General features: G+C 44.4%; 1 protein-coding gene across 1 annotated transcript in view; it reads right to left on the reverse strand.

The window, feature by feature from the left end:
• The window catches only part of LOC132213926 (protein Daple-like), a 135,968-nt gene that overhangs the window by 92,536 nt on the left and 30,339 nt on the right, over window positions 1–13,093 (reverse strand). Inside the window, exons 19-20 of the mRNA XM_059660802.1 lie at window positions 10,186–10,275; window positions 8,244–8,482 (exon numbers count right to left, since the gene is read on the reverse strand). Coding sequence (XP_059516785.1) covers window positions 8,244–8,482; window positions 10,186–10,275 — 329 coding nt within the window. The remainder of the gene's footprint in view (window positions 1–8,243; window positions 8,483–10,185; window positions 10,276–13,093) is intronic.

Genomic DNA, 13,093 nt, shown 5'->3' on the forward strand with positions numbered 1-13,093 from the left:
AAGTTCATAGCAGGTCCACCATTATTTCTCTCTCCACATCACCACCTGGTGGCCACAGCTCACACCACAGGAGAAGGAACCCACTACCAGTGATGGTGAACCTTTTGGGCTCTGCCTGTCAGCATTTTGAAAAACCCTAACTTAACTCTGGTGCCGTGTCACATATAGAAATTTTTTTGATATTTGCAACCATAGTAAAACAAAGACTTATATTTTTGATATTTATTTTATATATTTAAATGCCATTTAACACAGAAAAATCAACCAAAAAAATGAGTTCGCGTGTCATGGTTTCGCCATCACTGCACTATGCAATGCTGGTGCCCCAGGCTTGGTCAGCACCTTCAGGCACCAAAGCAGCCTCAACTGCAGGCAGTGCTCACAGTGTTTAAGAGTTCAGGCTCTGTAATCTGTCAGGCACAGGTTCAGATGCCAGCACCACCCCTTATTCTCTGGGCAAGTGCTTAACCTTGTCAAGCCTCACTTTCCCAGCCCTGGAAAGGGGATAGGAATCGTACCTGCCTCACATGGCAGTTGGAACTAAAGGAGAGATGTAAAGTGTGAAACTAGCTAAAGGGTGCTGAGCCCAGAAAGAGCCCCCATTACATGGCTGCCGTTACTAATATCTACCACTGACCTGCTCATTCATGGATCCAAACAGTTGTTTCTTTATCTTTTTTTAAAAAAAAAAATTATTTTATTGCTTAAAGCCATGGTCGGCAAACCGAGGCTCTCGAGCCACATGCAGCTCCCTGCCCTTCCCCTCCAGCCCCCGAGTGTGCCTCCTCCACAAAACACCACGTGCGGGCATGCACATACAGTGCGATTGAGACTTTGTGGCCCATGCACAGAAGTCGGTTATTTTGTGAAAGAGCCGGTATTTTGTGGAAGAGCCACACCCAAGGGGCCAAAGAGCAACATGTGGCTCGTGAGCTGCGGCCCGCAGATCCGCAGTTTGCCGACCACTGGCTTAAAGTATTACAAAGAGTTCTACATGTTTCCTTTTTTCCCCATTGACCTTCCCCTGGCCTACCCTACCCCCCAGTATCTTGAGTCCATTGTTTATGCTTATATGCATGCATACAAGTCCTTCCGTTGATCCCTTACCTCCCCCACCAACCCTCCCCAGCCTTCCTGCTGTAGTTTGACAGTCTGTTCCATGCTGCTCTGCCTCTGTATCTATTTTTGTTCACCAGTTTATAATGCTCTTTATTATCCATAAATGAGTGAGATCATGTGGTATTTTTCTTTCATTGACTGGCTTATTTCACTTAGCATAATGCTCTCCAGGTCCATCCACACTGTTGCAAATGGTAAGAACTCCTCTTTTCTTTCTTTCTTTTTTTTTTTTTTTTTTTTTTTACAGCAGCATAGTATTCCATTGTGCAGATGTACCACAGTTTTCTAATCCATTCATCTGTTGATGGGAATTTAGGCTGTTTCTAAATCTTAGCTATGGTAAATTGTGCTGCTATGAACATAGGGGTACATGTATCCTTTCTGGTTGGTGGTTTTGGTTTCTTGGGATATATTCCTAGAAGTGGGATCACTGGGTCAAATGGGAGTTCCCTTTTTAACGTTTTGAGGAAACTCCATACTGTTATCCACAGTGGCTGCACCAGTCTGCATTCCCACCAGCAGTGCACGAGTGTTCCTTTTTCTCCACATCCTCGCCAGCATTTGTCCTTTGTTGAACTGTTGATGATAGCCATTCTGATAGGTGTGAGATGATACCTCATTGTCGTTTGAATTTGCATCTCTCTGATGATTAGTGACTTGGAGCATGTTTTCATATGTCTCTTGGTTTCTGAATGTCCCCTTCTGAAAAGTGTCTATTCAGGTACTTTGTCCACCTTTTATTGGATTGTTTATCTTCCTTTTGTTAAGCTGTATGAGTTCCCTGTAGATGTTGGAGATTAAACCATTATCGGTGATAACACTGGCAAATACTTTCTCCCATGCAGTGGGTTTTCATGTTGTTCTATTGATAGTTGTGTGTGTGTGTGTGTGTGTGTGTGTGTGTGTGTGTGTGTGTGTGTGTGTATGTTTGCTATGCAGAAGCTTTTTATTTTGATGTAGTCCCATTTGTTTATTTTCTCTTTAGTTTCTATTGCCCTAGGTGCTGTATCAGTAAAGATATTGCTACCACAAATGTCTGCTATTTTGCTGCCTATTGCTTCTTCTAAGATTTTTATGGTTTCCTATCTTAAAGTCCTTTATCCATTTTGAGTTTACTTTTGTGTATGGTGGAAGTTGGTGGTCTATTTTCATTTTTTTTGCAAGTATCTGTCCAGTTTTCCCAACACCATTTATTGAAGGGATTCTCTTGTCTCCATTGTATGCTCTTGCCTCCTTTGTCAAACATTAATTGAGCATGCTGGCTTGTGTTGATTTCTGGGTTCTCTGTTCTGTTCCACTGGTCTTTATGTTTGTTCTGGTGCCAGTACCAGGCAGTTTTGAGAACAGTGGATTTGTAGTATAGCTTGCTATCTGGTATTGTGATCCCTCCTACATTGTTCTCTCTCAAGATCGCTGCAGCTATTTGGGGTCTTTTTTTATTCCAGATGAATTTTTAGAGAGTTTGTTCTAGATCTCTGAAGTGTGCCATTGGTATTTTAATGGTGATTGCATTGAATTTATAGATTGCTTTGGGTAGTAGGGGCATTTTAATGATGTTGATTCTACCAATCCATGAACATGGTATATTCTTCCATTTGTTCATATCTTCCTCTATCTCTTTTTTTTCAATGTTGTGTTGTTTTCTGAGTACAGGTCTTTTATGTCCTCAGTTAATTTTATTCCTAAGTATCTTAATTTTTTTTTTTTTTTGGTGAAATGGTAAATGGGATTTTTTTTTTGTTTTGTTTTGTTTTGTTTTTTCTTTTTTTTTTTTCGCTTCTCTTTCTGTGAGTTCATTATTAGTGTATAAAAAGGCCATAGATTTCTGGGTGTTAACTTTATATCCTGCTACTTTATCAACTTCACTTATTAGGTCCAGTAGTTTTTTAATGGAGTCTTTGGGGTTTTTTATATATAGTAAGATGTCATCTGCTAATAAGGACAGTTTTACTTCTTCTTTTCCAATTGGATGCCTTTTATTTCCTTTTCTTGTCTGATCACTATGGCTAGCACTTCCAGTACTATTTCAAACAGGAGTGGTGAGAGTGGGCATCCCTGTCTTCTTCCCATTTGTAGGGGAAATGAGTTTAGTTTTTGCCCATTGAGTTTGATGTTGGCTGCAGGTTTGTCATTTAAGGCTTTTATTATGTTGAGGTATGGTCCCTTTATTCCCACTTTGCTGAGAGCTTTTATCAAGAAAGGGTGTTGGATTTTCGCAAATGCTTTTTCTGCATTGATTGATATGATTATGTGATTTTTGTCTCTCAGTTTGTTTATGTGATGTATCACATTTATTTATTTGTGGATATTGTACCATCCTTGCATCCTCGGAATAAATCCAACTTCGTCATGGTGTATGATCTTTATAATGTAATGCTCTATTCTATTTGCTAGAATTTTGTTGAGGATTTTTGCATCTATGTTCATCAAGGATATTGGCCTGTAGTTCTCTTTTTTGTGGTGTCTTTATCAGGTTTTGGAATTAGGGTAATGCTTGCTTCATAGGAAGAGCTTGGAAGTGTGCCTTCCTCTTGAATTTTTTGAAATAGTCTGTGGAAGACAGGTTGAAGTTCTTTAAATGCTTGGTAGAACACCCCTGTAAAGCCATCTTGACCAGGGCTTTTGTTTGCTGGAAGATTTTTGCTCACTGCTTCAATTTATTCGGGAGTCATTGGCCTATTCAGGTTTTTTGATTCTTCTTGATTGAGTTTTGGGAGCTTGTATTTTTCAAAGAATATGTCTATTTCATCTAGGTAGTCCACTTTGTTGGAATAGAGTTGTTCAAAGTACTTTTTCATAATCATTTGTATTTCTGTGGGATTGGTTGTTACTTCATTTCTTTCATTTCTAATTTTATTTGGGCTCTCTCTCTTATCTTCTTGGTGAGCCCGGCTAGAGGTTCATCAATCTTGTTTATCCTTTCAAAGAACTAGCTTTTGGTTTTGTTGAACTTTATTATTGTTTTTTTGGTCTCTATGTCACTTATCTCCATGCTGATCTTTATTATTAGCTTCTTTCTGCTTACACTGGGATTTTCTTGTTGCTCTCCATCTAATTCTTTGAGTTGTAGGGTTAGATAATTTATTACCATTTTTTCTTGTTTTTTTGAGATAGGCCTGCAAAGCTATGAACGTCCCCCTCAAGACTGCTTTCACTGTGTCCTATAGATTTTGGATGTTGTGTTTTCATTGTCATTTGTTGCCATGATGCTTTTTACTTCTTCTTTGATCTCTTTGGTAACCCAATCATTACTAAAAAGCATTCTATTTAGCCTCCAGGTTTTGATTTTTTAATGGTTTTTATTGAGTTGATTTCTACTTTTTTGCCATTGTGATCTGAGAAGATGCTTGATATGAATTCTATCTTCTTGAATTTGAAAAAAAACTTTACCTGTGCCCCAATATGTGGTCTATCTTTGAAAATGACCCATGTGCACTTGAGAAGAATGTATTTTCTGTGGCTTTGGGGTGTAATGTTCTGAAGATGTCAATTCCATCTGATCTAGTGAGTCATTTAGGATTGCTGTTTCTTTGCTGACTTTTTGTTTAGGGGATTTGTCCAGTGGTGTTAGTGGGGTACTAAAGTCCCCTACTATGACTGTATTCCTGTCAATCTCTCCCTTGATATCCTCCAGAAGTTTTGTTATGTATTTGGGTGCTCCTCTATTGAGAGCCTCTATGATTACGAGAGTTATATCTTCTTGTTGTATTGCTCCCTTTAGTATTATGAAGTGGCCTTCCTTATCTCTTGTTATGGCCTTCACTTTGAGATCTAATTTGTCTGATATAAGTATTGCTACCCCAGCTTTTTTTTTTTTTCATTTCCATTCGTCTGAAAAAACCTTTTCCAACCTTTCACCATCAGTCTGTGTGAGTTCTTTGTTCTAAGATGAGTTTCCTGTAGACAGGAGATATATGGGTCATGTTTTCTTATCCACTCAGCTACCCTATGTCTTTTGTTTGGGGCATTTGATCCATTTACATTTAAAGGTACTTGTTTGTCACCATTTTTATTCTTTATGCCTGTGTTCCTTCTTCCCTTCCTATTTCTTCTTTTTTATAGCACACCCTTTAGCATTTCTTGCATTGTTGGTTTGGGGGTAATAAACACCCTTAGTCCTTTTTTTGTCTGTAAAGATCCTGATTTCACCCTCAATTTTAATTGATAGCCTTGCTGGATACAGTATTCTTGGATTCAGACCCTTTCTTTGCATGACTTTGTATATTTCATTCCATTCCCTTCTGGCCGATGTGTTTCTGTTGGGAAATTAGTCAATAGTCTGATGGCAGATCCTTTGTAGGTAACTTTCTGTCTCTCTCTGGCAGCCTTTAAGATTCTTACTTTGTAGTTGGTGTTTGCCAATTTAATTATAATGTGTCTTGTTATCAATCTTTTGGGGTTCATCTTGTTTGGGACTGTGTGAGCTTTTTCTTACTGATATCAGGGAAGTTTTCTGTCATTATTTCTTCAAACAGATTTTCTATTCCTTGTTCAGTTTCCTCTTCTCCTGGCACCCCTATTACGCGAATGTTGTTTCTTTTTGTGTTGTCCCAAAGTTCCCTTAGGCTCTCATCCTGTTTTTTAAGTTTCTTGTATAGATGCTGCTCTGCTTGGGTATTTTTCCTATCTTGTCTTCTAGCACACTGATGTGGTCCTCCGCTTCTTCTAGTGTACTGTTGATGCTTTCTATTGAGTTCTTTATTGCAGCGATGTCATTTTTTCATTTCTTCTTGCTTCTTCTTCATTTCTTCTTGGTTCCTACACATATTGTTGAATGTGTCTTCCATCCTTTTAAGTGACCTTATGACCACTTCTCTGAATTCTTTCTCTGTCATACTGCTTGCCTTCATTTCATTTCCTTCCTTTTCTGGTTAGTCCGCCTTTCTTTTGTATGCGGGCTGTTTCTTTGTCTCCCCATGATCTCTCCTCTCAGTGCTTCTGGTTATGTAGCTCTCTGTCTCCTGCACTGACTTTCTTCAGGCAATGCCAGCTGTGTTTACTTTGCCAGTTCCAGGTGAGTGCTCTTTGATTCAGCTGTTCCTTCTGCTCTGTGACAAGGCACAGGGCTTGTCCGTGAGTTCGCACATTTGTCTCCCTCAGAGAAAACCTGCCAGGTGCCCGTGGTCGGGGAGGTTGGAGTTCTGGCATTCCTAGATTCGCAGCTGAGATAACTGGTCCCTGGAAGTCTTGGTTTTAAAGTCCCAGGAAGCATCCGAGATCTCCCCAGTTGAAGGTAAGACTGGGGTTCTGATCACAGTCCGTCTCTAATCACAGCCATCTCCCCTACAAGATGGCTTGGTCTCTACAGCAGAGCTGGCCACTCCAGAAGAGATTTCAGCTGCTGTAGAGTCTGCCCAATCATGGGCGGCCAGTCCGCCAGTCCCAACAGTCCCTTGGAGTATAGCTGTCCCTCACTCACAAATACTGATACTCCATGCACTCTCCTTTCGTTCTCTCACTCTCACACTATCTAGAAGCCTGCAGTCCTGTCAACAGCCATCTTACTTCTCCTATTTTTTTGTTTTGTTAATCCTCACCTGAGGATATTTTTTTCAGAGAGTGGAAGGGAGGCACAGAGTCAGAGAGAAAAACATCTTTGTGAGAGAGACACATTGATTGGGTGCCACCCACACACCTTGACCGGGCCAGGCATTGAGCTTGAAACCCAGGTACTTGCCCTTGAACAGACTCGAACCCTGGACTCTGTGATATGAGAGATGATGCTCTAACCACTGAGAAAAACCAGCCTGGGCAGTCAAGCATCTTTTCTCTGAAAGGGTTGCTAAGTCAATTCGGCTGATTATCATTAATTAACTCAACTTAGACAATAACACAAGGGGAGGTGTGAGTGTGAAAAAAAATATGTATCCTGTATGAAAACCAGAGGCAACAGATACCTCTAGATAAATGTTAATAAGTTTGTTATCATTTCCCTGCATGTGAGGATTTTACCTAATTCACCTCCTGTAAAGACTTGGAATGCAAGCATTAGTCCCCAAACACTAGTATGGATGCATGTACACATTGTGTTTTATGAGTTTCGAGGGACACACCAGGTCCCGAAGTGGTGAATGTCACCCAGAAAGGCGTGTGCACAGGTCACACTCAAGAGGCGGCTTGTCAGGGGCCCTGGTGCTGCTGTCACAGCTGCCCCTGAAAGGGCATGAGTCTCAGGCCTGGGTTGGTCTTCAGGAAGTCCTGGTGTCCTTCATAAAATTTAAATGCTCAGGATGCACGTTTGGCAGGTTTATAGGTAAGTCATGTAGAACATGATATTTAAAAGTAAATTGAAAACTAAGCCATGTTTAAGGCAAGTAAGATGCACTTTCCCCCTCTCCCAAACCTTAACATCTCTGAAATCAGGATGCAGCTTCGAGCCTGTCTCACAGTCACTGTCGACCAGGTGGCAACTGTGACAAAATCGTCACTGCCACAACCCATTTATCTTCTTCTTATGTGAGCACCCTTGTCTGACAGCCTCTTAGATTCGATGAAATACATACAGCACATGCAAGTAGGAATCCACTTCAAAAGCTCTGGAAATTCCACATGACAACCCTGAATGATGAGGTACAGTGCACACTGTGGTGGCAGGACTCAAGGCCAGATCAAGTCAGAGAAGAAAACTGGACCCGCTTGTCACAGTGACAGGAAGATCAGAGCCACAGGAGGCCTCGCTGAAGACCTTGCAGCTGTCCATCACTTGTTAAATGCACCGGGGATCTCCCTACAGAAGTGGCCTGGAGGAAACATCCACTGTGGAGCTATCTCTGCAGGAACTGTGTGGAGATCAGTTCTGGATATTGGAGTCCCTACCACAGTGTCCATGATTTGTGAGGCTCCTCATGCTGAAGGACCTGAATTGTTCTGGGAGAACATGCAGCCACACTGACGGGGGTTTATATTTCCTACTTGGGTGTTCACATACCAAAGGAGACAGATGTGGTGTGTGTGGCATGCCCCCTTCAGGCTCCTACACACACACACACACACACACACACACACACACACACACACGCATGTACACACCTAGCACGCAGTCTCCTTGGTTCTCCCATCCCTGAGGGAGACCTGAGACCCTCCCCCCTTCACTTCCCGCCTGCAGCCAGGTAAGCCCTTCCTACCTTTTCCCCTGGGCCCCCTGCAGGTGTCTTGCTCTTCTGTCACCTTTGAGCAGCATGGGGTGGCCTCGAGGGGTTCCAGCTGCGATTGAAGAGGCTGAGAAGTACTGGGCGAGGCCTGGTCTGAGGACCCCAGCGGCCAGGGAGGCCTCTGTGGGGTTGACTTTGGTCGTTCTCTGGATCCCCCTTTCTTTAGTTTGATGAGTTTGACTAAGACTTTGGCTCCAATCCAGTGCTTTTTCCTGTAAGAAGTAGGTTTTTAGGACACAACCAAGCCTCACTGCCCCTCCAGCAGGTGTCTGGGTGCCCTACTCAAGCTGGGATTTCCATCACCAGCCTGAGAAGGTGGCGCTTAATTTGGTTCAGAATGAGGGTGCTCGTTTCCATCACCATGCTCATCCCCCCTGGGGCTCAGGAGGTGGCACACAATGTCCAGTTAATCTGCACAGACCCAGGGGTGGTGGAGGCCTTCAAATGGCAGGAACCCACACTAGCCCCTCGGGAAAACAGAACTTCACACCCAGCTCTCAGCTCTTGATTACTGTGCCAAGTGCAGGAAGTGGTGCCGTGCTGACCTAATCATGCTGGTTGGCAAAATTCCACCAAAACGCCATTTTCAGAAAGAGTCAGGGACCTCCTCATTTTCTGCTAGGTGTAATAATACATGAAATAGGCTGGCATACTCTGCCCATTCTCGTCATTGAGGAATCTGGGTGAGGGGAAGAGGGTAGGAGAGTGGGCCGTTTGAATTAAAAACAGTGAGCCCTGGGTGGTGTTGCCTGGTGGTTGAGCGTCGGCCTGAGCACTGATGGGTGGTGGGTTTGATCCCCCAACAAGGGCACATACCTGGGTTGCAGGTTTGATCCCCGGCCCCGGTCAAGGTGTATGAAGATGGACACCAATTGATGTGTCTCTCTCACATAGATGTCTCTCTCTCTCTCCTTCTCTCTCTCTATCTCCCTCTCTCTCTCTCCCTCCCTCCCTCCTACCCTGTCTCCCTCTCTCATTTCCCCTTTCCCTTCCTCCCACCCCTACTCTCTCTAAATCTCAATGGGAAATATATCCTCGGGTGAGGATTGGAAAAATAAATAAATAAATGAACATAGTGAATGTAAAAGGTAATTCACTGCAGCTAACAGGAAATGAAGCATTCTAATGTAACAAGGACCACAGCTGGGTTCTGGTCCTGGCTCTGCCATGAAACAGCACTGTGCTTACACAAGCCACTCAATTTCCTCATCGGTGCCTCAATTTCCCTGTCGACAGAAGGGTCAGGCGGAGGTTCTGAAATTTTGTGATTTCTACAGAGAGGCCATGCGGGACTCATGGTGATTTGACCTCAAGCCTGGGCTGGGACAGGACAATGGGAAGGCCCTGCTCCTGGGCTCAGGCCCGGGCCCAGGGGGAAGCCCTGCTGGACGGAGGCTGGCAGTCCTGGGGGTCAAATTGGCCCACCACCGGGCTGCTGCTCTCTGGGGAAGGGAATGTGTTTGTGAACCTGCCCTGGGGAGGTCCAGTGAACCCAGAGGAATGGAGGGCAGAACAAAAGGTTCCTGTGCTTGAAGACAGGGGTGCTGGTCCAGGTATCCGCCCCAAGCTTCCTTCCCAAAACAGAAGCATGATTTTCTAGGTCCGGCAATCTTGAGACAAAAGCTGATATGCCTGCTTTAGTGGCTCTAAAAGCACCGATTCTGCCCTTAAACAGGCTCCTGGCCAGCAGCATTCACCATCCCTCATCGGATAACCCTGAGAACTGAGGGCGGGACTGAAAGAAACTCTAAATTCTTTCCATGCTGGGATGGACCTGCACACAGGGACCTGCCATACAGCGGAAGGTACGGGCCCAACAAACTGGCCACTGCTCTAGGTGCTACAGCCTCCCCCACTCGTGAAAAAGCAAGCTTTCTGTCCTGGGTGTAAGCTACTGACGCTTAAATCAACTCACTTCTTTGGCGCTGGATCATGGAACTTGTGCTGAGCCATGCTTTTTTCTTCCAGTTTTTCATTTTGTCTCTGTAAGGCATTGAATTTGTCTCTAACAGAGGAGAGAGAAAAACAGTCTTTTTTTTTAAAATAAAACACATAAATTGACGCATCACCCTGCCTGGGACCTGGCCCAGAAGGAGCCAGTGTGTTTCTGGGACTCAGACATCACGGTGCTCATGACCACCATGACCCCTGAGCTGGGAATACGGGGAAGGAAGCATGTGACGTGGGTCCAGGAGCCTAACACGTCGAGGAGACGGCTGAACACCGAGGGTCAGGCTGGACGTCACCTCAGGAGAGAGACCCCGAACCATCTGACACTCAAGCTGGGAAACCCCGAGGGTTCCTGCCATGTCAGCTCAGGACGTTGGGCACTCAGGTCAGACGCAGGGCTAGGCTAGCTCCTGCGGGTGCAGCCCAATGATACCTTTAGTGGTGGGGAGGGGTCTGCCCTCGGTGACTTAGACGCACATCAGATTAAAAAGGTCAGTTTAGCAAAGTCAGACCTCCGACCAGGGCCCACTCCAATGTTGGGCTTCTGCTAACACTTCTAGTGAAGCAAACTCAAAGCCTTTTGGGAGCCAAACAGATAAGATCAGGAGCAAAGCGGCCTGGGAGGACCTGAGGGAGGAGTGGGGGCTACGGCGAGGCTGAGCGCTTGGTGCCACCTGGGACCTAACGCAGGGTCTGCAAACGAAGCGCCGCTCTCCATGTGGCGGAGCTTCTGACAGCTTTTCCAGAAGGATCCAGAAGCCCCAGCTCTGAAGCACAATCTCTTAATTCCTAAACGTGGGCAGTCAGTTCACATTTTTAAAAACACAGAAAGGACCAGAGAGACACCTCTTAAACCTTGGGCTGCCAGAGGGCACCCCTGCTCCTGGGAGAGGGAGCCTGGCCTTCCTGAAGCAGAGGGCATGGCATGCTTTCCTGTTGTCTGTCTAGGACAGTGATGGCAAACCTATGACACGCGTGTCAGAGGTGACACGCGAACTCATTTTTTGGTTGATTTTTCTTTGTTAAATGGCATTCAAATATATGAAATAAATATCAACAATATAAGTCTTTGTTTTACTATGGTTGTAAATATCAAAAAATTTCTACATGTGGGAGAACCAAGATGGCGGCATAGGTTAATGCCGGAGTTTGCTGCTTTGAACAACTACTTCAAAAGTGAAACTAAAAGACGGAACCGACATCACCCAGAACCACAGGAACGCTGGCTGAGTGGAAGTCCTACAACTAGGAGGAAAGAGAAACGCATACGGACACTCAGAGGAGGCACAGTGCTGAAGTCAAATTCTGAGGTGCGGAGTGCGTGGAGCCCGCTGGTGGTGGAGGGCGCGGTTGGCGTTTTCAATCGGGAGGGAGTCGCAGACTCTGAGCTCCAGATACAGGCGAGTCTTTAGGGACCCAGACTCAAACGGGAGAAGCGGGACTGTCTGGCTTCAGTCAGAGCGAGTGCAGCTTTCTCTCCCAGCTTTGCAGCGGGTGCTGGGACTCAGAGAGGCAGAGCCCCTGGGGACAGGACTGAGAGCCCCCATAATTGCTCTCTCCGGCCCACCCTGTTGATCCTGTGCGACCCGCCCTGCCCAAGCCCTGCACAGAGGCATTTGCCGGATAGCCTCAGGCAAAGGCTAGATTAGCACCTCCCTAGAGGACAGAAGTTCTCTCACTGCTGACACAGCTGATTCTCATAGCCACTTGGCCTGGAGGTCAAACTCTCCCTGGTATTAGCTACAACAATCAAGGTTTAACTATAAGACTGCGAACAAAGACCACTAGGGGGTGCACCAAGGAAGCATAACAAAATGCGGAGACAAAGAAACAGGACAAAATTGTCAATGGAAGATATAGAGTTCAGAACCACACTTTTAAGGTCTCTCAAGAACTGTTTAGAAGCCGCCGATAAACTTAATGAGATCTACAAGAAAACTAATGAGACCCTCGATGTTATATTGGGGAACCAACTAGAAATTAAGCATATACGGACTGAAATAACGAATATTATACAGACTCCCGACAGCAGACCAGAGGAGCGCAAGAATCAAGTCAATGATTTGAAATGAGAGGAAGCAAAAAACACCCAACCGGAAAAGCAAAATGAAAAAAGAATCCAAAAATGCGAGGATAGTGTAAGGAGCCTCTCGGACAGCTTCAAGCGTACCAACATCAGAATTATAGGGGTTCCAGAAGATGAGAGAGAGCAAGATATTGAAAACCTATTTGAAGAAATAATGACAGAAAACTTCCCCTACCTGGTGAAAGAAATAGACTTACAGGTCCAAGAAGCACGGAGAACCCCAAACAAAAGGAATCCAAAGAGGACCACACCAAGACACATCATAATTAAAATGCCAAGAGCAAAAGATAAAGAGAGAATCTTAAAAACAGCAAGAGAAAGAAACTCAGTTACCTACAAGGGAATACCCATAGGACTGTCAGCTGATTTCTCAACAGAAACTTTGCAGGCCAGAAGGGACTGGCAAGAAATATTCAAAGTGATGAATACCAAGAACCTACCACCAAGATTACTTTATCCAGCAAAGCTATCATTCAGAATTGAAGGTCAGATAAAGAGCTTCACAGATAAGGAAAAGCTAAAGGAGTTCATCAGCACCAAACCAGGATTATATGAAATGCTGAAAGGTATCCTTTAAGAAGAGGAAGGGGAAGAAAAAGGAAAAGATACAAATTATGAACAACAAATATGCATCTATCAACAAGTGAATCTAAGAATCAAGTGAATAAATAATCTGATGAACAGAATGAACTGGTGATTATAATAGAATCAGGGACATAGAAAGGGAATGGACTGACTATTCTTGGGGGGGAAAGTGGTGTGGGAGATGCGGGAAGAGACTGGACAA

The sequence above is a fragment of the Myotis daubentonii genome, chromosome 12 (assembly GCF_963259705.1).
Source record: "Myotis daubentonii chromosome 12, mMyoDau2.1, whole genome shotgun sequence".
Lineage (NCBI taxonomy): Eukaryota > Metazoa > Chordata > Mammalia > Chiroptera > Vespertilionidae > Myotis > Myotis daubentonii.